This window comes from Schistocerca gregaria, unplaced genomic scaffold (assembly GCF_023897955.1).
Source record: "Schistocerca gregaria isolate iqSchGreg1 unplaced genomic scaffold, iqSchGreg1.2 ptg000281l, whole genome shotgun sequence".
Classification (NCBI taxonomy): Eukaryota; Metazoa; Arthropoda; class Insecta; order Orthoptera; family Acrididae; genus Schistocerca; species Schistocerca gregaria.
The window spans coordinates 1,048,346-1,075,104 of NW_026061774.1; the positions used below are offsets into that span (position 1 = coordinate 1,048,346).

The 26,759-nt window shown below is 37.0% G+C and overlaps 1 protein-coding gene across 5 annotated transcripts in view; it reads right to left on the minus strand.

The window, feature by feature from the left end:
- Nucleotides 1-26,759, minus strand: part of LOC126305200 (uncharacterized) — an 80,479-nt gene that overhangs the window by 29,684 nt on the left and 24,036 nt on the right. For all 5 annotated transcript variants that reach the window (XR_007553343.1, XR_007553340.1, XR_007553342.1 and 2 more), the window contains one exon: nucleotides 23,425-23,580. Coding sequence is in view for 1 of the 5 variants with exons in the window: in XM_049992023.1 (XP_049847980.1) it covers nucleotides 23,577-23,580 (4 nt within the window). In the remaining 4 variants the exon portion in view is untranslated. The remainder of the gene's footprint in view (nucleotides 1-23,424; nucleotides 23,581-26,759) is intronic.

The window sequence follows — 26,759 nt, forward strand, 5'->3', positions numbered from 1 at the left end:
AATTAGTAGTTCAATAATCAAACCACCTGAAAATGCACTTAGTATTATGGACAGCTGCTTTAAAAAGCTTCCCACAAGCACCTTCACTTTCACAGGAGCCCAGATAACATCCTAAAAATAGTGAAAAATTTCAAACCTTCAGTTAGCGTTGATTTCTATGATATGTCATGTAATTTGTTGAAAGATGTTATTGATTGTGTGATTTATCCTTTAACCTTTTGTGTTAACAAATGCCTAGTTGAAAGTTCCCCGACATACTAAAAATTTCTAGAGTTGTGCCCATACACAAAAAAGGGGAAAAGAACTGTCCCGCTATTTACAGACTTATATCCATAACCCCAGTTTAAAAAAAAAATTTTAGAAACGATTATGTATGAACAAGTTAGTGCCTACTTGGGTAAACTAAATATAATTAGTGATAAACAGTTTGGATTTAGGAAAGGTAAATCCACAACGGATTCAATGGACTCCCTCGTAAAATTAGTCCTAGATGTGTTCGAGGCTAGGGACTACATTTTGTGACCTGATCAGATCCCTTGACTGTGTAGAGCACGACACTGTGCTGAATAAGTTAGTTTGCTATGGTTTCGATGACAACAGTATAAATATGTTCAGGTCTTTTCTAGAGAACCGTCAACAAGTTGTGTGCATTGGTAGGGAGAAATCAAATTTGGTTAATGTTAGGTACAGAGTGCCCCCAGGGTCGGTGCTTGGACCTTTACTGTTTGTACTAATGATTAATGACCTGCCCTAATTCATAAATTCTCATACAATATTGTATGCTGATGACACAACTTTTCTACATAAAAGCTCTGATCTAGGTACACTGAAAACACTGACCGAAAATACCCTTGCTCAGTCCTCATTATGGTTCAAAGCTAATGGCTTCTTCATAAATGAAAACAAAACCCAGACACTTTATTTTAGCCTCAAAGAGATTCCTAACTACCAGGAATTAGAAACTGTTAAATGTTTAGGTGTTACTATTGACAATAAATTGACGTGGCTAGGCTTTCAAGAGTTATTTATCTAATTAGAAATTTACAAAGACATGTTCCCAATGACTATGTGAAATCAGCATATTTTACCTTCTTCCAAAGCATCATCTCTTATGGAATTTTACTGTGGGGTAGTAGCTGTCATGTAAATGACATTTTACATTTACAGAAGAAAATAACAACAGATTCTGATAAAACAGAACATTGTGAACCTCTGTTTATTAAATTGCAATGTCCTACAGTAGTAAACTTATTCATCTACAATGTTTTAATGTACATGAGAAACATAGCAGTCATGAAACAGAATCTCCCTGTTGAGAGGCAAGAAACATGTACCACAATTTTTTGCATGTGGTGTCAAATATGCACCAAAAGACGATTGAATGAGGAATCTGCTTTCTGGCCATACAACCAGATGACCTTGCTGTAATCAACAATCATTTACCAACATTTCACGATTCAAATATATTATTCCACTGTGAAATTGATGAATATATGTGATGAGGGTAACAATCAAAACCAGGACTTAGCAAAAGAAAGACGTCTTTCCTAATAACTCCAATTGTCAGAATGCTCGGAGTAGAGCTTCCATTCAACAAAATAACACTCGAAAGTAGAACATAACAGGCATTAAACGGAATCTCCCTGTTGAGAGGGAAGAAACATGTACCACAATTTGTGCAGCACATTTATTATTTTTAGTGACCATTGCAATAATATTTTTAAAAATATAAAGCAAATGAAGGAGATACCTCAACAAGAAGATTTATCAAATTCCGAACATTTGTTATTCAGTAAGGTGCATGTGCTGTCCAATCTGCACCAAAAGACAATTGAATAGAGAATCTGCTTTCTGGCCATACAACCAGATGACCCTGCTGTAAACAACAAACATTTACCCACATTTCACGAATCAAATACATTACTCCACTGTGAAATTGACGAATATAAGTGATAAAGGTATCAATCAAAGGAAGCACCTAGCAAAATAAAACAGTATTTATAATAACTCCAATCGTCAGAACGCTCGGAGTGGTGATTTCCATCCAACATAATCACACTTGATGTTTGAATAAACATAGCAGTCATGAAACGGAATCTCCCTGTTAAGAGAGAAGAAACATGTACCACAGTTTGTGCAGCACATTGATTATTTTTAGTGTCCATTGGAATATTATTCTTAATAATTTAAAGCAATTGAAGGAGATACGAAAACAAGAATAATTATCAAATTCCGAACATTTGTTATTCAGTAAAATGCAATTGGTGTCCAATCTGCACTAAAAACCCATTGAATGGAGAATCTGCTTTCTGGTCATACAACCAGATGACCCTGCTCTAAACAAAAAACATTTACACACATTTAACTATTTAAATACATTACTGCCTTGCGAAACAGATGAATATAAGTTCTAAGGGTAACAATCAAAAGAAGCACCTAGGAAGAGAAAGAGGTCTTTCCTAATAACTCCAATACTCAGGGTGCTTGGAGTGGTAGTTCCCATCCAACAAAATCACACTCCATGTTTGAACAAACATAGCAGTCATGAAACAGAATCTCCCAGTTGAGAGGCAAGAAACATGTACCACAATTTGTGCATGTGGTGTCAAATATGCACCAAAAGACAATTGAATAGGGAATCTGCTTTCTGGCCATACAACCAGATGACCCTGCTGTAATCAACAAACATTTAAACACATTTCACGATTCAAATATATTATTCCACTGTGAAATTGGTGAATATATGTGATGAGGGTAACAACCAAAACAAGGACTCATAAAAAGAAAGAAGTCTTTCCTAATAACTCCAATTGTCAGAATGCTCGGAGTAGTGTTTCCATCCAACAAAATTACACTCAAAATTAGAACATAGCAGGCTTTAAACAGAATCTCCCTGTTGAGAGGGAAGAAACATGTACCATAATTTGTGCAGCACATTAATTATTTTAGTGACCATTGCAATAAGATTTTTAAAAATTTAAAGCAATTGAAGGAGATACGAAAACAAGAATAATTATCAAATTCCTAACATTTGTTATACAGTAAAATGCAAGTGGTGTCCAATCTGCACTAAAAACCCATTCAATGGAGAATCTGCTTTCTTGTCAGACGACCAGATGACCTATCTCTAACCAAAAAACATTTACACACATTTAACGATTCAAATACAATACTCCACTGCGAAATAGATGAATATAAGTTCTAAGGGTAACAATCAAAAGAAGCACCTAGGAAAAGAAAGAGGTCTTTCCTAATAACTCCAATACTCAGGATGCTTGGAGTGGTTGTTCCCATCAAACAAAACCACACTCCATGTTTGAACAAACATAGCAGTCACGAAACAGAATCTCCCTGTTGAAAGGCAAGAAACATGTACCACAATTTGTGCATGTGGTGTCAAATATGCACCAAAACACGATTGAATGGGGAATCTGCTTTCTGGCCATACAACCAGATGACCTTGCTGTAATCAACAATCATTTACCCACATTTCACGATTCAAATATATTATTCGACTGTGAAATTGATGAATATATGTGATGAGGGTAACAATTAAAACAAGGACTAAGCAAAAGAAAGAAGTTTTTCCTAATAACTCCAATTGTCAGAATGCTCGGAGTAGTGCTTCCCATCGAACAAAATCACACTCAAAATTAGAACAAACATAGCAGGCATTTAAACGGAATCTCCCTGTTGAGAGGGAAGAAACATGTACCACAATTTGTGCAGAATATTTATTATTTTTAGTGACCACTGCAATAGGATTCTTAAAAATTTAAAGCAATTGAAGGAGATACGGAAACAAGACTATTTATCAAATTCCTAACATTTGTTATTCAGTAAAATGCAAGTGGTGTCCAATCTGCACTAAAAACTCATTGAATGGAGAATCTGCTTTCTGGCCATACAACCAGATGACCCTACTGTAAACAACAAACATTTAACCACATTTCACGAATCAAATACATTACTCCACTGTGAAATTGACGAATATAAGTGATAAAGGTATCAATCAAAGAAAGCACCTAGCAAAAGAAAACAGCATATCTAATAACTCCAATCGTCAGAATGCTCGGAGTGGTGATTTCCATCCAACATAATCACACACGATCTTTGAATAAACATAGCAGTCATGAAACGGAATCTCCCGGTTGAGAGAGAATAAACATGGACCACTATTTGTGCAGCACATTGATTATTTTTAGTGACCATTGCAATAAGATTTTTAAAAATTTAAAGCAATTGAAGGAGATACGAAAACAAGAATAATTATCAAATTCCTAACATTTGTTATTCAGTAAAATGCAAGTGGTGTCCAAACTGCACCAAAAACCCATTGAATGGATAAATTGCTTTCTGGTCATACAACCAGATGACCCTGCTCTAAACAAAAAACATTTACACACATTTAACGATTCAAATACATTACTCCACTGCGAAACAGATGAATATAAGTTATAAGGGTAACAATCAAAAGAACCACCTAGGAAAAGAAAGAGGTCTTTCCTAATAACTCCAATACTCAGGATGCTTGGAGTGGTAGTTCCCATCAGACAAAATCACAATCCATGTTTGAACAAACATAGCAGTCATGAAACAGAATCTCCCTGTTGAGAGGCAAGAAACATGTACCACAATTTGTGCATGTGGTGTCAAATATGCATCAAAAGACGATTGAATGGGGAATCTGCTTTCTGGCCATACAAACAGATGTCCTCGCTTTAATCAACAATCATTTACCCACATTTAACGATTCAAATATACACTCCTGGAAATGGAAAAAAGAACACATTGACACCGGTGTGTCAAACCCACCATACTTGCTCCGGACACTGCGAGAGGGCTGTACAAGCAATGATCACACGCACGGCACAGCGGACACACCAGGAACCGCAGTGTTGGCCGTCGAACGGCGCTAGCTGCGCAGCATTTGTGCACCGCCGCCGTCAGTGTAAGCCAGTTTGCCGTGGCATACGGAGCTCCATCGCCGTCTTTAACACTGGTAGCATGCCGCGACAGCGTGGATGTGAACCGTATGTGCAGTGGACGGACTTTGAGCGAGGGCGTATAGTGGGCATGCGGGAGGCCGGGTGGACGTACCACCGAATTGCTCAACACGTGCGGCATGAGGTCTCCACAGTACATCGATGTTGTCGCCAGTGGTCGGCGGAAGGTGCACGTGCCCGTCGACTTGGGACCGGACCGCAGCGACGCACGGATGCACGCCAAGACCGTAGGATCCTACGCAGTGCCGTAGGGGACCGCACCGCCACTTCCCAGCAAATTAGGGACACTGTTGCTCCTGGGGTATCGGCGAGGACCATTCGCAACCGCCTCCAAGAAGCTGGGCTACGGTCCCGCACACCGTTAGGCCGTCTTCCGCTCACGCCCCAACATCGTGCAGCCCGCCTCCAGTGGTGTCGCGACAGGCGTGAATGGAGGGACGAATGGAGACGTGTCGTCTTCAGCGATGAGAGTCGCTTCTGCCTTGGTGCCAATGATGGTCGTATGCGTGTTTGGCGCCGTGCAGGTGAGCGCCACAATCAGGACTGCATACGACCGAGGCACACAGGGCCAACACCCGGCATCATGGTGTGGGGAGCGATCTCCTACACTGGCCGTACACCTCTGGTGATCGTCGAGGGGACACTGAATAGTGCACGGTACATCCAAACCGTCATCGAACCCATCGTTCTACCATTCCTAGACCGGCAAGGGAACTTGCTGTTCCAACAGGACAATGCACGTCCGCATGTATCCCGTGCCACCCAACGTGCTCTAGAAGGTGTAAGTCAACTACCCTGGCCAGCAAGATCTCCGGATCTGTCCCCCATTGAGCATGTTTGGGACTGGATGAAGCGTCGTCTCACGCGGTCTGCACGTCCAACACGAACGCTGGTCCAACTGAGGCGCCAGGTGGAAATGGCATGGCAAGCCGTTCCACAGGACTACATCCAGCATCTCTACGATCGTCTCCATGGGAGAATAGCAGCCTGCATTGCTGCGAAAGGTGGATATACACTGTACTAGTGCCGACATTGTGCATGCTCTGTTGCCTGTGTCTATGTGCCTGTGGTTCTGTCAGTGTGATCATGTGATGTATCTGACCCCAGGAATGTGTCAATAAAGTTTCCCAATCCTCGGACAATGAATTCACGGTGTTCTTATTTCAATTTCCAGGAGTGTATTATTCCACTGTGAAATTGATGAATATATGTGATGAGGGTAACAATCAAAACTAGGACTTAGCAAAAGAAAAAAGTCTTTCCTAATAACTCCAATTGTCAGAATGCTCCGAGTAGTGCTTCCATCCAACAAAATTACACTCGAAAGTAGAACATAGCAGGCATTAAATGGAATCTCCCTGTTGAGAGGGAAGAAACATGTACCACAATTTGTGCAGCACATTTATTATTTTTAGTGACCATTGCAATAATATTTTTAAAAATATAAAGCAAATGAAGGAGATACCTCAACAAGAAGATTTATCAAATTCCGAACATTTGTTATTCAGTAAGGTGCATGTGGTGTCCAATCTGCTCCAAAAGACCATTGAATAGAGAATCTGCTTTCTGGCCATACAACCAGATGACTCTGCTGTAAACAACAAACATTTACCCACATTTCACGAATCAAATACATTACTCCACTGTGAAATTGACGAATATAAGTGATAAAGGTATCAATCAAAGGAAGCACCTAGCAAAAGAAAACAGTATTTCTAATAACTCCAATCGTCAGAACACTCGGAGTGGTGATTTCCATCCAACATAATCACACTCGATGTTTGAATAAACATAGCAGTCATGAAACGGAATCTCCCTGTTGAGAGAGAAGAAACATGGACCACAATTTGTGCAGCACATTGATTATTTTTAGTGACCATTGCAATAAGATTTTTAAAAATTTAAAGCAATTGAAGGAGATATGAAGACAAGAATAATTATCAAATTCCTAACATTTGTTATTCAGTAAAATGCAAGTGGTGTCCAATCTGCACCAAAAACACATTGAATGGAGAATCTCCTTTCTGGTCATACAACCAGATGGCACTGCTCTAAACAAAAAACATTTACACACATTTAACGATTCAAAAACGACACTCCACTGCAAAACAGATGAATATAAGTTATAACGGTAACAATCAAAAGAACCACCTAGGAAAAGAAAGAGGTCTTTCCTAATAACTCCAATACTCAGGATGCTTGGAGTGGTAGTACCCATCCAACAAAATCACTCTCCATGTTTGAACAAACATAGCAGTCATGAAACAGGATCTCCCTGTTGAAAGGCAAGAAACATGTACCACAATTTGTGCATGTGCTGTCAAATATGCACCAAAACACGATTGAATGGGGAATCAGCTTTCTGGCCATACAACCAGATGACCCTGCTGTAAACAACAAACATTTACCCACATTTCACGAATCAAATACACTACTCCACTGTGAAATTGACGAATATAAGTGATAATGGTATCAATCAAAGGAAGCACCTAGCAAAAGAAAACAGCATATCTAATAACTCCAATTGTCAGAACGCTCGGAGAGGTGATTTCCATCCAACATAATCACACTCGAAGTTTGAATAACCATAGCAGTCATGAAACGGAATCTCCCGGTTGAGAGAGAAGAAACATGTACCACAATTTGTGCAGCACATTGATTATTTTTAGTGACCATTGCAATAGGATTTTTACAAATTTAAAGCAATTGAAGGAGATACGAAAACAAGAATAATTATCAAATTCCTAACATTTGTTATTCAGTAAAATGCAAATGGCGTCCAAACTGCACCAAAAACCCATTGAATGGATAATCTGCTTTCTGGCCATACAACCAGATGACCCTGCTGTAATCAACAAACATTTACCCACATTTCACGATTCAAATATATTATTCCACTGTGAAATTGGTGAATATATGTGATAAATGTATCAATCAAAGGAAGCACCTAGCAAAAGAAAACAGTATTTCTAATAACTCCAATCGTCAGAACGCTCGGAGTGGTGATTTCCATCCAACATAATCACACTCGACGTTCTAATAAACATAGCAGTCATGAAACGGGATCTCCCTGTTGAGAGAGAAAAAACATGGACCACAATTTGTGCAGCACATTGATTATTTTTACTGACCATTGCAATAAGATTTTTAAAAATTTTAAGCAAATGAAGGAGACACGGAAAAAAGAATATTTATCAAATTCCTAACATTTGTTATTCAGTAAAATGCAAGTGGTGCCCAATATGCACTAACAAACCCTTTGAATTAAGAATCTGTTTCTGGTCATAAAACCAGATGACCCTGCTCTAAACAAAAAACATTTACACACATTTAACGATTCAAATACATTACTCCACTGCAAAACAGATGAATATAAGTTCTAAGGGTAACAATCAAAAGAAGCACCTAGGAAAAGAAGGAGGTCTTTCCTAATAACTCCAATACACAGGATGCTTGGAGTGGTAGTTCCCATCCAACAAAATCACACTCCATGTTTGAGCAAACATAGCAAACATGAAAGAGAATCTCCCTGTTGAGAGGCAAGAAACATGTACCACAATTTGTACATGTGGTGTCAAATATGCACCAAAAGACGACTGAATGGGGAATCTGCTTTCTGGCCATACAACCAGATGACCCTGCTGAAATCAACAAAGATTTACCCACATTTCACGATTCAAATATATTCTTCCACTGTGAAATTGATGAATATATGTGATGAGGGTAACAATCAAAACAAGGCCTCAGCAAAAGAAAGAAGTCATTGCTAATAACTTCAATTGTCAGAATGCTCGAGGTAGTACTTCCCATCCAACAAAATCACACTCAAAAGTAGAACAAACATAGCAGGCATTAAACAGAATTTCCCTGTTGAGAGGGAAGAAACATGTTCCACAATTTGTGCAGCACATTGATTATTTTTAGTGACCATTGCAATAAAATTTTTAAAAATAAAAACCAAATAAAAGAGATACCTAAACAAGAAGATTTATCAAATACCGAACATTCGTTATTCAGTAAAGTGCATGTGGTGTCCAATGGGCACCAAAAGACCATTGAATAGGGAATCTGCTTTCTGGCCATACAACCATATGACCCTGCTCTAAACAACAACCATTTACCCACATTTCACGAATCAAATACATTACTCCACTGTGAAATTGACGAATATAAGTGATAAAGGTATCAATCAAAGGAAGCACCTAGCAAAAGAAAACAGTATTTCTAATAACTCCAATCGTCAGAACGCTCGGAGAGGTGATTTCCATCCAACATAATCACACTTGATGTTTCAATAAACATAGCAGTCATGAAACGGAATCTCCCTGTTCAGAGAGAAGAAACATGTACCACAATTTGTGCAGCACATTGATTATTTTTAGTGACCATTGCAATAAGATTTTTAAAAATTTAAGGCAATTGAAGGAGATATGAAAACAAGAATAATTATCAAATTCCTAACATTTGTTATTAAGTAAAATGCAAGTGGTATCCAATCTGCACTAAAAACCCATTAAATGGAGAATCTGCTTTCTGGTCATACAACCAGATGACCCTGCTCTAAACAAAAAACATTTACACACATTTAACGATTCAAATACATTACTCCACTGCGAAACAGATGAATATAAGTTCTAAGGGTAACAATCAAAAGAAGCACCTAGGAAAAGAAGGAGGTCTTTCCTAATAACTCCAATACTCAGGATGCTTGGAGTGGTAGTTCCCATCCAACAAAATCACACTCCATGTTTGAACAAACATAGCAGTCATGAAACAGGATCTCCCTGTTGAGAGGCAAGAAACATGTACCACAATTTGTGCATGTGGTGTCAAATATGCACCAAAAGACGATTGAATGGGGAATCTGCTTTCTGGCCATACAACCAGATGACCCTGCTGTAATCAACAAATATTTACCGATATTTCACGATTCAAATATAGTATTCCACTGTGAAATTGATGAATATATGTGATGAGGGTAACAATCAAAACAAGGACTCAGCAAAAGAAAGAAGTCTTTCCTAATAACTCCAATTGTCAGAATGCTCGGAGCAGTGCTTCCCATTCAACAAAATCACACTCAAAAGTAGAACAAACATTGCACCCATTAAACAGAATCTCCCTGTTGAGAGGGAAGAAACATGTACCACAATTTGTGCAGCACATTTATTATTTTTAGTGACCATTGCAATAAGAGTTTTAAAAATAAAAAACAAATGAAGGAGATACCTAAACAAGAAGATTTATCAAATTCCGAACATTCGTTATTCAGTAAAGTGCATGTGGTGTCCTATCTGCACCAAAAGGCCATTGAATAGAGAATCTGCTTTCTGGCCATACAACCAGATGACCCTGCTGTAATCCACAAACATTTAAACACATTTCATTATTCAAATATATTATTCCACTATGAAATTGATGAATATATGTGATGAGGGTAACAATCAAAACAAGGACTCAGCAAAACAAAGAAGTCTTACCTAATAACTCCAATTGTCAGAATGCTCGGAGTAGTGCTTCCCATCAAACAAAATCACACTCAAAAGTAGAACAAACATAGCAGGCATTTAAACGGAATCTCCCTGTTGACGGGGAAGAAACATGTACCACAATTTGTGCAGCACATTTATTATTTTTAGTGACCACTGCAATAAGATTTTTAAAAATTTAAAGCAATTGAAGTAGATACGAATAGAAGACTATGTATCAAATTCCTAACATTTGCTATTCAGTAAAATGCAAGTGGTGTCCAATCTGCACTAAAAACTCATTGAATGGAGAATCTGCTGTCTGGTCATACAACCAGATGACCCTGCTCTAAACAAAAAACATTTACACACATTTAACAATTTAAATACATTACTGCCCTGCGAAACAGATGAATATAAGTTCTAAGGGTAACAATCAAAAGAAGCACCTAGGAAGAGAAAGAGGTCTTTCCTAATAACTCCAATACTCAGGGTGCTTGGAGTGGTAGTTCCCATCCAACAAAATCACAATCAATGTTTGAAAAAACATGGCAGTCATGAAACAGAATCTCCCTGTTGAGAGCCAAGAAACATGTACCACAATTTGTGCTAGTGGTGTCAAATATGCACCAAAAGACAATTGAATGGGGAATCAGCTTTCTGGCCATACAACCAGATGACCCTGCTGTAATCAACAAACATTTACCCACATTTCATTATTCAAATATATTATTCCACTGTGAAATTGATGAATATATGTGATGAGGGTAACAATCATAACAAGGACTAAGCAAAAGAAAGATGTCTTTCCTAATAACTACAATTGTCAGAATGCTCGGAGTAGTGCTTCCCATCCAACAAAATCGCACTCGAAATTAGAACATAGCAGTCATTAAACGGAATCTCCCTGTTGAGAGGGAAGAAACATGTACCACAATTTGTGCAGCACATTTATTGTTATAGTGACCATTGCAATAAGATTATTAAAAATTTAAAGCAATTGAAGGAGATACGAAAACAAGAATAATTATCAAATTCCTAACATTTGTTATTCAGTAAAGTGCATGTGGTGTCCAATCTGCACCAAAAGACAATTGAATAGAGAATCTGCTTTCTGGCCATACAACCAGATGACCCTGCTGTAAACAACAAACATTTACCCACATTTCACGAATCAAATACATTACTCCACTGTGAAATTGACGAATATAAGTGATAAAGGTATCAACCAAAGGAAGCACCTAGCAAAAGAAAACAGTATTTCTAATAACTCCAATCGTCAGAATGCTCGGAGTGGTGATTTCCATCCAACATAATCACACTCGATGTTTGAATAAACATAGCAGTCATGAAACGGGATCTCCCTGTTGAGAGAGAAGAAACATGTACCACAATTTGTGCAGCACATTGATTATTTTTAGTGACCATTGCAATAAGATTTATAAAAATTTAAGGCAACTGAAGGAGATACAAAAACAAGAATAATTATCAAATTACTAACATTTGTTATTCAGTAAAATGCAAGTGGTGTCCAATCTGCACTAAAAACCCATTCAATGGAGAATCTGCTTTCTGGTCATACAACCAGATGACCCTGCTTTAAACAAAAAACATTTACACACATTTAACGATTCAAATACATTACTCCACTGCGAAACAGATGAATATAAGTTATAAAGTTAACAAACAAAAGAACCACCTAAGAAAAGAAAGAGGTCCTTCCTAATAACTCCAATACTCAGGATGCTTGGAGTGGTAGTTCCCATCCAACAAAATCACACTCCATGTTTGAACAAACATAGCAGTCATGAAACAGAATCTCCCTGTTGAGAGGCAAGAAACATGTACCACAATTTCTGCATGTGGTGTCAAATATGCACCAAAAGACGATTGAATAGGGAATCTGCTTTCTGGCCATACAACCAGATGACCCTGCTGTAATCAACAAACATTTACCCACATTTCATTATTCAAATATATTATTCCACTGTGAAATTGATGAATATATGTGATGAGGGTAACAATCATAACAAGGACTAAGCAAAAGAAAGATGTCTTTCCTAATAACTACAATTGTCAGAATGCTCGGAGTAGTGCTTCCCATCCAACAAAATCACACTCGAAATTAGAACATAGCAGTCATTAAACGGAATCTCCCTGTTGAGAGGGAAGAAACATGTACCACAATTTGTGCAGCACATTTATTGTTATAGTGACCATTGCAATAAGATTATTAAAAATTTAAAGCAATTGAAGGAGATACGAAAACAAGAATAATTATCAAATTCCTAACATTTGTTATTCAGTAAAGTGCATGTGGTGTCCAATCTGCACCAAAAGACCATTGAATAGAGAATCTGCTTTCTGGCCATACAACCAGATGACCCTGCTGTAAACAACAAACATTTACCCACATTTCATTATTCAAATACATTACTCCACTGTGAAATTGACGAATATAAGTGATAAAGGTATCAACCAAAGGAAGCACCTAGCAAAAGAAAACAGTATTTCTAATAACTCCAATCGTCAGAATGCTCCGAGTGGTGATTCCCATCCAACAAAATCACACTTGATGTTTGAACAAACATAGCAGTCATGAAATGGAATCTCCCTGATGAGAAGTACGAAACATGTACTACAATTTGTGCAGCACATTGTCTATTTTTAGTGACCATTGAAATAAGATTTTTAAAAATTTAAAGCAATTGAAGGAGATACCTAAAAACGAAGATATATCAAAATCCGATCATTCGTTATTCAGTAAAGTGCATGTGGTGTCCAATCTGCACCAAAAGACCATTGAATAGAGAATCAGCTTTCTGGCCATACAATCAGATGACCCTGCTGTAAACAACAAACATTTAAAGAACCAAATACATCACTCCACTGTGAAATTGATGAATATAAGTGATAAAGGTATCAAAGGAAGCACCTAGCAAAAGAAAAAAGTCTTTCTAATAACTCCAATAGTCAGAATGCTCGGAGTTGTGGTTCCCATCCTACACAATCACACTCGATGGTGGAACAAACATAGCAGTCATTAAACGGAATCTCCCTGTTGAGAGGGAAGGAACATGTACCACAATTTGTGCAGCACCTTGATTATTTTTTGTGACCATCGAATAACATTTTTAAAAATATAAAGCAAATGAAGGAGCTACCTCAATTGTGATATTCTGAACCATCGTTATTCAGTAAAGAGTATGTCGTGTCCAATATGCAGCAATAACCCATTGAATGGAGAAACTGCTTTCTGGCCATACAACCAGATGACCCTGCTGTAAACAACAAACTCTTAACCACATTTCACTATTCAAATTCAATACTCCACTGTGAAATTGATGAATATAAAGTAACAATCAAAAGAAGCATTAGCATAACAATTAAGTATTTCCCTATAACTCCAATATTCAAAATCATCGGAGTGGTGATCCCATCCAACAAAATCACACTCAATGGTTAAACAAACATAGCACTCATGAAACAGAATCTCCCTGCTGAGAGGGAAGAATCATGTACCACAATTTGTGCAGCACATTGATTATTTTTCGTGACCATGGAGTAACATTTTTAAAAACATAACACACATGAAAGAGATACCAAAATAAGAAGATTTATCAAATTCCTAACATTCGGTGGTCAGTAATGTGCATGTGGTACTCACTCTGCACCAAAACAAGAAGATTTATCAAATTCTGAACATTCGGTGTTCAGTAAGGTGCATGTGTTGTCCAATGTGCACCAAAAACGCATTGAATGCAGAATCTGCTTTATGGCCATACAACCAGATGACCCTGCTGTAAACAACAAACACATAACCACATTTAACGATTCAAATATATTAACCCACTGTGCAATTGATGAATATATGTGATAAGGGTAGCAATCAAAAGAAGCACCTAGCAAAACAATAAAGTCATTCCTAATAACTCCAACACTCAAGATGCTCGGAGTGGTGGTTCCCATCCAAAAAAATCACACTCGATGATTGAACAAACATAGCAGTCATGAAACGGAATCTCCCTGTTGAGAGGGAACAAACATGTACCACAATTTGTGCAGCACATTGATTATTTTTAGTGAACATTGGAATAAGATTTTTAAAAATATAAAGCAAATGAAGGGGACACCTAAACAAGAAGATTTATCAAATTCTGAACAGCCGTTATTCAGTAAGGTGCATGTGGTATCCAATCTGCACCAAAAACACATTTAATGGAGAATCTGCTTTGTGGCCATACAACCAGATGACCCTGCTGTAAACAACAAATACATAACTTCATGTCACAATTCTAATACATTAATCCATAGTGGAATTGGTGAATATAAGTGATATGGGTAACAATCAAAGAAGCACCTAGCAAAACAATGAAGTCATTCCTAATAACTCCAATACTCAGAATGCTCAGAGTGGTGGTTCCCATTCAACAAAATCACACTCGATGCTAGAACAAACATAGCAGTCTTGAAACGGAATCTCCCTGCAGAGAAGGAAGAACCATGAACCACAAGTTGTGCAGCACTCGAATTACTTTTAGTGACCATGGAATAATTTTTTTTTAAATATACAGCAAATGAAGGAGATACCAAAACAAAAACATTTATCAAATTCCGAACATTCGATGTTCAGTAAGGTGCATGTGGTGTCCAATCTGCAGCAAAAATCAATTGAATGTAGAATCTGCTTTCTGGCCATACAACCAGATGACCCTGCGGTAAACAACAAACACATAACCACATTTAATGATTCAAGTATATTAACCCACTGTGAAATTGATGAATGTATGTGATAAGGGTAACAATCAAAAGAAGCACCTAGCAAAACAATGAAGTTTTTCGTAATAATTCCAACACTCAAGATGTTCGGAGTGGAGGTTCCCAATCAACAAAATCACACTCGATGTTTGAACAAACATAGCAGTCATGAAACGGAATCTCCCTGTTGAGAGGGAACAAACATGTACCACAATTTGTGCAGCACATTGATTATTTTTAGTGAACATTGGAATAAGATTTTTTAAAATATAAAGCAAATGAAGGAGATACCTAAACAAGAAGATTTATCAAATTCTAGACATTAGTCATTCAGTAAAGAGCATGTGGTGTCCAATTTGCACCAAAAACCCATTGAATGGAGAATCTGCATTCTGGCCATACAACCAGATGACCCTGCTGTAAACAACAAACTCTTAACCACATTTCACGATTCAAATACATTACTCCACTGTGAAATTGATGAATGTAAGTGAGAAGGGTAACAATCAAAAGAAGCAATTAGCATATCGTTGGATTGTAGATTATTCAAACTTATTTGTTCATAGACTTTCCATTTGGCGTTTGTTTACTTTCAGGTAATGATTGTTTAAATTCACGTAGCTCGTTAGATTACATTCATTGTAGGTTCATTATCTTACTGATTTAAGAATATAGTTTGTTGTATTAAGAGATCATTGTTTAAATTTTATTACTGTACATTGCCATGATTACTAAGTGTGGAAGCTGCCGTAAGAAGATAGAATCGGGTGTGGTATGTGGAGGATGTGGGGGTGTTTTTCATTGGGGCTCATGTAGCGGGAAATTTGACGAGATTATGCTTTTGGCTCTTCCATGGAACTGTAGGTTCTGTAGTATAGAAAAAAGATTCGTACAACAGGAGGAAAAGATGTGTGCCCTTCAGGCTGAACTAGATTCGGTAAAAACTGAATTAACTAAGTTCAAGGGGGAAAAAGCCTGCGGGAAATGGGAATTGGTAACAAGGAAATCGCAAAAAGGGACCAGCCATGTAGATGTTGTCGAAGTTCCAGTTATGAATAAATTCTCCTTGTTACCTGGAGTAGGAAGGGAGGAGCCAAAAACAGGAGTAGTTGAAAGTAGGGTGCAGCAGACTACTAAAATTGGTAACAGCATTAGGTCGGGAAAATCTAGTAACAGGAAAAGAAAAGTCTTGCTGCCAGGGAGCAGTCATGGGAGGGGTGTAGGCCAACTAGTGCAGGAGAAATTAGGAGCAGATTACCAGGTCACGAGTTTGTTTAAGCCAAGTGCTAGGCTTAGCCAGGTGATAGCAGAAATAGGACCACTCTGTAGGGACTTTGACAAGAATGATGAGGTGATAGTAATAGGTGGGGCAGGAAACAGCCTGGCTAAGGATAGGAATTATGATATTAAGAGTGACCTGGATAAAATATGAGCTGCAACAGGATGTGCGAATGTGGGTTTTGTTGAGGTATTGCAGCGTTACGATCAGCACTCGGTTAACCCTTCTGTGTGGCGAGTTAACAGAGAGTTGTGCGAGCAGCTGCTGGACGGTGCAAAAACACACATTTATACAGTGCCTGTTGGTAGCATTGGGAGATGGGGATACACTCGACATGGCCTGCACCTAAATAGTCTAGGGAAGGATAGATTAGCTGATTTAATTGTAGGTCGTCTAAAGAGGGCCACTAGCACTCAAGGCAAAACCCCTGTGACCCAAAAGGGCATAGGAGCACCTTTTTTTAGGTTGAATAAAATGTCCAGACGGGCAGCTCTTAAAGGTAAAAAAAATAAATGGTTCGAATAAAGGTAGAGGAAACAGTTATGTTAATATATTTCACCAAAATATCAGGGGATTAAGGAACAAAACAGACGAACTAATAATTTGTTTTGAGAATATTAAAAATACAACAGAAGTTGATGTACTGTGCCTGTCTGAACATCATATAACTACACAAATGGAAAATGGAAATATTAATGGGTATAAAGTAGCAACTTATTTTTGTAGAGACAATATGGAGAAAGGAGGAGCTGCCATTTATGTTAAGGGGGAACATAGTTTTAAAAACAGAGAAACCGCAAAATTCTGTGTAGAACAGCACATTGAAGTATGCGCCTGTAAGCTTAAATTGGACAGTGGTAAATTCATAATTGTGACTGTGTATAGGACCCCACTTGGAAATTTTCAAATGTTTCTTAAAAACCTAGATCTCTTGCTGTGTTGTCTGTCAGAAAAGGGAAAACACATTATCATTTGTGGAGATTTTAACGTAGATTTTCTTAAACACTCAAGCAAGAAGAACGACCTTGAACTATTACTTTGCTCTTACAATCTGACATCAGTCATTGATCTTCCTACTCGTATTGTACAAGACAGTAGCACCCTGATAGATAACATTTTCATAGACCAAGATAAATTAAAAGAAGTAAGCACCTATCCTATTAAGAACGGGCTTTCTGATCACGATGCACAGCTACTTTCAATTCATGACTTTGCTCCATACAGTAATGTGAAAAAAAAAAAAAAAAATAATACACCCAATTAACCATATAACAATTCAACAATTTAAGGAAAGCTTGAGAAGCGTAGACTGGGAGGATGTTTATCGGGAACCTGATGCAAATGTTAAATTTAACTTATTCCATGATAAACTTGTGGGCATATTTGAAAACAGTTTTCCTAAGAAATTAGTGAATCATAATTCAAATAAACTTGATAAAAAACCATGGCTGACTAAAGGGATTAAAATTTCTTGTAGCCGGAAATGGGAACTATACCAAGACACTAGAATAAGTCGAGATGAAGAAAAGCTCAACAATTATAAGAAATATTGTAATATATTAAGGAAAGTTATAAAAAAATCCAGAAGTATGTGTATCAAGTCTGAGATTAGCACCTCTGATGACAAAACAATATGGAATATAGTTAAAAGGGAAACAGGGCAACCAAGGTCACAGGACAACAGTATTACTGTTAAGCACAATGAAAAGCTTATAAATGAAAAATCACTGGTTGAAAATATTTTTAATAATCATTTTATAAATGTAGTGGAAAATATAGGCACCAGCTGCTCACCAGATAGGGCAGAACTCCATATGAAAGAGGCATTCCCGGTGCAAACAAATGAAATTGAAATCCTACCCACCTCACCGTCTGAAATTAAGAAAAAAATAAATTCACTTAAGAATAAAAACTCACATAGAACTGATGGTATCTCCAATAGAATACTAAAATCTTGTCCACACCTGATAAGTCGAGTTCTTAGCCACATATGTAATAGCTCATTGAATCAGGGAATATTTCCTGACAGATTGAAATAGGCCATAGTTAAACCCTTGTATAAAAAAGGTGACAAGACAGACATCAACAATTATCGTCCTATTTCGCTTCTGACATCCTTCTCAAAAGTGTTTGAAAAAGTAATGTACTCAAGAGTAACTTTACACATTAGTGGGAATAACGTTTCAAAAAATGTCAGTTCGGTTTTCAGAAAGGTGTTTCAACAGATAGTGCTATACACGCTTTCACTGATCAAATTTTAAATGCTCTGGATAGTAGAACATCACCAATTGGGATTTTCTGTGATCTCTCTAAGGCTTTTGATTGTGTGGGTCATGAAATCCTCTTAGATAAGCTGAAGTACTATGGAATGAATGGTTCAGTACACAGACGGTTCACTTCATATTTAACTGGTAGAATGCAGAAGGTTGAAACAGTAAACCCACATAGTACACAAAGGGCAGCAGATTATTCAGACTGGGGATGTATCAAGAATGGGGTACCACAGGGTTCTGTCTTGGGGAATTTATTGTTTTTAATATATGTTAATGACTTGCCTAATTATATTCATGAAGATGCAAACTTGGTTCTCTTTGCAGATGACACAAGTATTGTAATCAAGCCTAAAAAGCAAGAATCAGCTGAGGAAAATGCAAATAATGTTTTTCAAAGAGTTATTAGGTGGTTTTCCGCAAATGGACTTTCATTGAACTTTGAAAAAACACTGTACATACAGTTCAGTACAGGGAAAGGCATACCACCGGAAATAAATATAGAGTGTGGGGGAAAATCTTTAGCTAAAGCAGATCGTTCAAAATTTCTGGGTGTCTGTATTGATCAGAATTTAAAGTGGAAGACACACATTGACAATCTACTGAAATGATTGAGCTGAGCTACCTATGCTACTAGTGTCATTGCAAATTTTGGAGACAAGCACATCAGTAAGTTAGCTTACCACGCATATTTTCATTCGTTGCTTTCTTACAGAATCATCTTTTGGGGCAATTCATCACTAAGAAAGAAGGTATTTATTGCACAAAAACACGTGTTATCAGAATAATGTCTGGGGCTCATCCAAGATCATCTTGTAGACAATTATTTAAAGAATTAGGGATATTGCCAGTAGCTTCACAATATATATACAGCCTAATGAAATTTGTTGTTAGTAACCCAGATCACTTCAGAATTAATAGCACACTCCACAGCTACAATACTAGGAGACAGGGTGACCTTCACTACCGTTCATTGAATTTGACATTGGCACAAAAGGGGGTCAATTCTACTGCCACAAAGATTTTTGGTCAATTGCTAAACAATATCAAAAGTCTGACAGACAAACAATCGGCATTCAAAAGTAAGTTAAGAGAATTCCGGAATGACAACTCCTTCTCCTCCATAGATGAATTTTTTGACATAGGCCAAAGAAATACAGTAAGCTTTAACAATTGTACCGTATATAAGACTAACAATGATTACTTGGGATAAATGAATCTTGTGTACCTTGACACGTTCCACATCATTACGAAAGAATCGTGTTCATGACCCATGGAACAAGTAATATAACTAACTAAAACAGAATCTCCCTGATGAGAGGTACGAAACATGTACCACAATTTCTGCACCACATCGATTATTTTTAAACACCATTGAAATAAGGTATTTCAAAATATAAAGCAAACGAAGGAGCTAGCTAAACAAGAACATTTATCAAAGTCCGAACATTCGTTAATCAGTAAAATGCATATGGTGTCCAATCTGCACCAAAAACCCATTAATGGAGAATCTGTTTTCTGGCCATACAACCAGATGACCCTGCTCTATACAACAAACATTTACACACATTTAACGATTCAAATACATTACCCCACTGCGAAATACATGAATATAAGTTATAAGGGTAACAATCCAATGAAGGTCCTAGCAAAAGAAACAGGACTTTCCTAATAACTCCGATACTCAGGATGCTCGGACTGGTGGTTCCCATCCAACAAAATCACACTCGATGTTTGAACAAACATAGCAGTCACGAAACAGAATCTCTCTGCTGAGAGGGAAGAAACATGTACTACAATTTGTGCAGCACATTGATTATTTTTAATGACCACTGCAATAAAATTTTTGAAAATATAAAGCAAATTAAGGAGATACCTATAAACGAAGATATATCAAATTCCGAACATCTGTTATTGAGTAAAGTGCATGTGGTGTCCAATCTGCACCAAAAACCCATTAATGGAGAATCTGCTTTCTGGCCTTACAACCAGATGACCCTGCTGTAAACAACAAACATTTACCCACATTTCACGATTCAAATAAATTACTCCACTGTGAAATCAATGAATATAGGTGATAAAAGTATCAATCAAAGGAAGCACCTAGCAAAACAATGAAGTCTTTCCTAATAATTCGATGGTCAAAATACTCGGAGTGGTGGTTCCCATCCAACAAAATCACACTTGATGGTAGAACACATGTAGTGATGAAACGAAATCTCTCTATTGATGGGGAAGAAACATATACCACATTTTGTGCAGCACATTGATTACTTTTAGTGACCATCGCAATAAGATTTTTAAAAATATAAAGCAAATGAAGGAGATACTAAAACAAGAAAATTTATCAAATTCCGAACATTCGGTGTTCAGTAAGGTTCATGTGGTGTAAAATATCACCAAAAACCCATTGAATGGGGAATCTGCTTTCTAGCCATAAAACCAGATGACCCTGCTGTAAACAACAAACACATAAACACACTTCACGATACAAATACATTAATCCATTGTGGAATTGGTGAATATAAGTGATAAAGGTAACAATCAAAAGAAGCACCTAGCAAAAGAAAAAAAGTCTTTCTAATAACTCCAATAATCAGAACGCTCGGAGTGGTGATTCCCATCCAACCAAATTACACTCGATGTTTGAACAAACATAGCAGTCATGAAACGGAATATCCCTGATGAGAGGTACGAAACATGTACTACAATTTGTGCAGCGCAATGTTTATTTTTAGTGACCATTGAAATAAGATTTTTAAAAATATAAAGCAAATGAAGGAGATACCAAAACAAGAAGATTTATCAAATTCCGAATATTCGGTGTTCAGTAAGGTGCATGTGGTGTAAAATATCACCAAAAACCCATTGAATGGACAATCTGCTTTCTGGCCATACAACCAGATGACCCTGCTGTAAACAACAACCATTTACCCACATTTCACGATTCAAATAAATTACTCCACTGTGAAATTGATGAATATAAGTGATAAAGGTATTAATCAAAGGAAGAAACTAGCAAAAGAAATTTTGTGTTGAGAAATGATATTCATAGTCATATACTAGAAACAGAACATCTGTAGACGTATCATATCATAGATTATCAAAACCGCATAACTCTTACCTAGTTGTTGGACTAAGGATGTTTAATAGACTAAGTGCTGACTTTAAAGAACTGCCTGTAAATATCTTTAAAGCTAAATTATACAAGCTACTAGTGAACAATCCATTTTATACCATTTATGAATTCTTTGAAGATGAAAATACTGTATTCTAACGTGTACCTATTTTATGTTAACCAATTTACATCAATATAGTAGTTTATATAGAAATATATGCTCTTGACTTTGCTATTGCTGTAATCAGCCGAACAACAATAAAATAATAATTATTATTATATGCCTACTTTGGTTTCTAATAGCCGCATTTCTGAAGTTTTATCTGTTCGTCCCAAACTGACAGGCCCTCATCGGAATGGCTCGTAGTTTAACAGCCCTTGCACAATCCCATCTTGTCTTCTCTCTGAATTTTCCCATTGTCTATTCCCATTCCACACATAATTATTTCTTGCCCTGTTCTCATTTCGTCTCCAGTTGCCCTTGCTTTCAGTATTGGAATTTCCCTGGCAGTTATAATGTCGATTTTGCTGATAATTTTCATTGTTCCCATTATAATTACTTCGATAATTTCCACTCTTTCATTTCATACCAAAATTGTCACTACAATTCATAATCAAGTCAACCGAGTGTAATTTTTCGACCCCTGGAAAATTACGCACGTCAACACCTGGCCAAAATCCGCTAAAAGGAGTCGCCACTGATTTCATCGCTAAATTATCCCAAATCTCAGTTGTTTCTGTAATCGTGCTACCTCATTCTCATTGTCTTTAATTACGGCGTTACAACACTCTACATGATTCCCGACAGTCTTTACTTTTTCCACAACATTGTTTTCAAGTATTGACAATTTGCCATAGAAATTTTTCGTATCCAACTCCATTCTGGTAACCATTTCCTCCTCTGTAAGTTTAGAAATTTTTCGTATGCAACTCAATTCCGGTAATCATTACCCCCCTATCTAATTTTCCTTTCATTTGCAAATACTTCGAAAATTGTTGCGGTTTCTTCCGCTTCCCGTTTGATCGTTAGTTTGACTTTATTGAGCGTAACTTCTACGTTGACACCCTATCCTCAATCTTATTTGCACGTTATTCTAAATTAATTTTCATTAATTCCATGTCAGATCTGATACTTTCAGTTCCTTTAATGAATTGCTCAGCCACTTGGCTATTTTCTTTCGAAAGTTTTACTTCTACACGTTTTGCATTTGCTAACAATTCCAGACACTTTTATTTTCAATTACGTTCTTAAATTCAGAATTTTGTTTTAAAAGTAATCGCAACATCGTGGATGTATCTAATTCTTCGACGACATTTTTTGATAACTCCATTCCTGTACTGGTACAAACCTCGCCACTTGCATTCGAATTTGCCTAACCCCCCTCCCCCCCCCCCCCCAGCAACAAGATTGTATGTCATATCCTCCATTAACGTCATTTTAAAGCAAGAAATTTTTAAACTTATTAACCCACAAAATACGTCTAAAAACAGTCAACAATATGAACAAATCAATATATGCACTTACCTTGTTTTTCGCATGGTCTTGCCGTTAACTGTAGGCCTAATTTTGTTGTTTCTTAATTGCTTCCGTACTTTAAAATATGTTATTTGCCTTCGTCATTGGATTCCTTTTCCTCTTCCCCTTTATTGGTTGATTTACTGTTACTGTACCTATTGTTATCTGTGAACATAGAACAAGTATCAGTTTGAACAATTCAATTTGAATCCCGGGCAGGAAGTTCCCATATGTATTGTACCTCTCTCGTCCGGGGAAGAAATATTGAATATCATCAATTATTTTATATCAAATTATGACATGTGTTTAAAAACCCGTGAGGTCTTCCTGGTTTCAATAGTGGACCACAAGTCCCCGTCAGTCTGTTCACTCTATTAACAGAGCATAAGAGACTTAAAGAGAAGGTAACTTCACAGTACGAACATTAAATAATTTAATTACCTCACCATGAATACTCTTTGTCTAGGGGTAACTTCTGGATTTGCTGTAATTGTTACTACAATGGGTCCTTGGGTTTGTAATATGCTACGTAACTGATACTGTTTAATGGCTTCCATATTATATATTTTCGTAATATCATCGTCATAACAATCAGTACTTCACCAAAATAAGCTTTCCCAACATAAGTCGTTGTCTCAAAATGTTCATCAACACGAATTTTCTCAAAATTTTCCATTTCTCATGACTTCTCATGACACTGTCTCTTGGACTTAGTATAACGTAACTGTTTCTGCCTCAACAATCCATGACCTTACAAAGTACGCAGGTGTACCAACATGAATTGAGCATACATATTTTTTACATCGCACGTATACATCTATGAAAACAGTGCGAAAATTGAATAGAGTTCTCAAATAGTTCTGCAGCAATGCATAATATTATTGTCCTGCAAATTATTAGTTTTTATAATAGAGCGATAATATATCTGTCTATGTTGACATAATTTAAGTTCACAGTAATTTTATATATAACTGTTCTTTCATGTCGATTCACAGCAACACATAGCTACCTTGTGGATTGTATCAATAGTTTCAGTCGTTCATTAAGCCGGGTTCACACACGCAACGAAAGTACCGCCACAAGTCAAGTCATTCTGGAGTGGCGCATTGAGCTACCGTTCACACAGGACGCCACAAATTCTTCGTAATTGCGCAGTTCGCAAAATGGCGTCACCTGTCTCAGCTGATTAAATGGCTGTACATATTACTAAATAAGATGTTTTGGAAACATAATAAATATAAAATATTACTTACCAAAGTGTTTCTCATCTCTCTTGTCTCGACTACACGTTATAAGAACCGGTCTGCAGCTTCAAACCAAGCAAGGCTGGGTTTATAAATACCGTCTGTAGACGCACCACTCTTAAGTGATTTCAGTACTTCTTTATGTTCATTCATGTAAGCATTTCGAATTTTTAATTTTGTTGTAGCTACATCAATTCCAGGTACATATTCACGCATACTGTTTACTATTTCAATTAAAGCAGCATCTCTCAAATTTCTGTCTTTGTATGGTTCGCTTTTGTGGTTCCAAAGGCATTCTCGTTCTTGATACACTTCCAAGAATCTCATAATTGTCGCTGTTGACCACTTTTTCAGCATATTAATAGCAAACTCCCAAACAAAAGCACTATCTACGAACGAATACGCACTAGAATGGTTTGAATCCAGCCACGAGGTAGCAATGGAATGACGTTATTCGAATGTGGAGAAGGCAAAATGGTGCAACAAAGTAGAACCAAGTTCAACTTTTTGTGGCGTGACAAAAGTTGCGCTTCTTAAATGGCGTCACCGAAAACTAAGAGTTCACACATGCAACTACAAAGCAACAGCAGTTCGCCATTAGCAGTGGCGATACTTTTGTTGCCTGTTTGAACATTACAACTTCGTGGCACATTTGCACAAAAACATGTTGAATGGAGAATAATTTTTGTAGTAACTCAAACAAGTATATTTATTACAATCTGAAGATCTGTTAGTTGGTAGGTGCACGATGAGGCTCATTTGCACCCAAAACACATTGAATGGAGAGTAAAATTGTAGCCACACAACCACATCACCCTGCGTTAAAAAAAAAAAAAAAAAAAAAAAAAAAAAAAAAAAAAAAAAAAAAACTTTACCTACATTTCGCAATTCGAATAAACTATTCAGTTGTGAACTTGAGAAACAATAATCTGATAAGAATAAAATTTAAAATAAGGGCAAACGAAAACGATGAAGGCTTTCTAGTATCTCCCATATTCAGTATGCTGCAAGTGGTGGTTCCCTTCCACCAGATTTCAGGATATATGCTAGCTTCCTACATCTGCAGAGTAGATATGAATGGAGGAGGAGTTGCCACATTCATTAAAAACTGCCATAAAATCAAGAATACTAACATTAATAAATTCTGTTTAGAGCAGCATCTAGAAGCATGTGCAACAGATGTAGAGTTCCATAACAGATCCTATATAATAGTGACTATTTACCAAGCACCTGCAGGGAATTATAATCTATTCATATCAACAAAGTTAATTATGGCAAAGTCTTGTGAGCTTAGTACAATTCGAAGTTACTTGTGTAACCAGTCTATTATAACTGGGACATTTCCTGATTGGCTAAAATATGCAGATGTTAAGCCTCTATTCAAAAGTGGGGATAAAGAGATAACATCAAACTACAGACTGATTTCATTTTTGCCAGCATTCTCAAAAATTTTAGAAAAAGTAATGTATAGGCAGCTTCTCAACCATCTGACCACAAATAACATATAAGCAAGAACACACTTTGGATTTCTGAAGGGTTCTGATATCGAGATGGCTATTTACACCTACAGTGAAAATGTACTTAATTCATTAAATAACAAATTATAAGCAGCAGGTATTTTCTGTGATTTGTCAAAGGCATTTGACTGTGTGAACCACAACATCCTTTTAAATGAATTAGAATTCTATGGTGTCACGGCAGTGCTGCAAAATGGTTCAAGTCATACCTTGGTAACAGGAAACAAAGGGTGTCAGTGCAAGGGACTAGTGAATTAAGTCATCAGTCATCAGAATGGGAAGAAATTACATGTGATATCCCACAAGGATTCATCTTAGGGCCATTGCTTTTTCCTGTGCACATTAATGATCTCTCATCAGTTACACAGCCAGAAGCAGAGTTCATTTTGTTTGCAGATGACACAAGTACTGCAATAAATAGTATGTCGAGTGTAGTTTTAGAAAGATCTGTTAATGATATTTTCATGGATAATAATAAATGGTTTAAAGAAAACATTAAACTTCGAAAAGACTCACTATATCCAATTCAGAACCTGTAAGAGGTTTCCACCCAGTAAATGCATAAAGTATGAAGAAGAGCAGA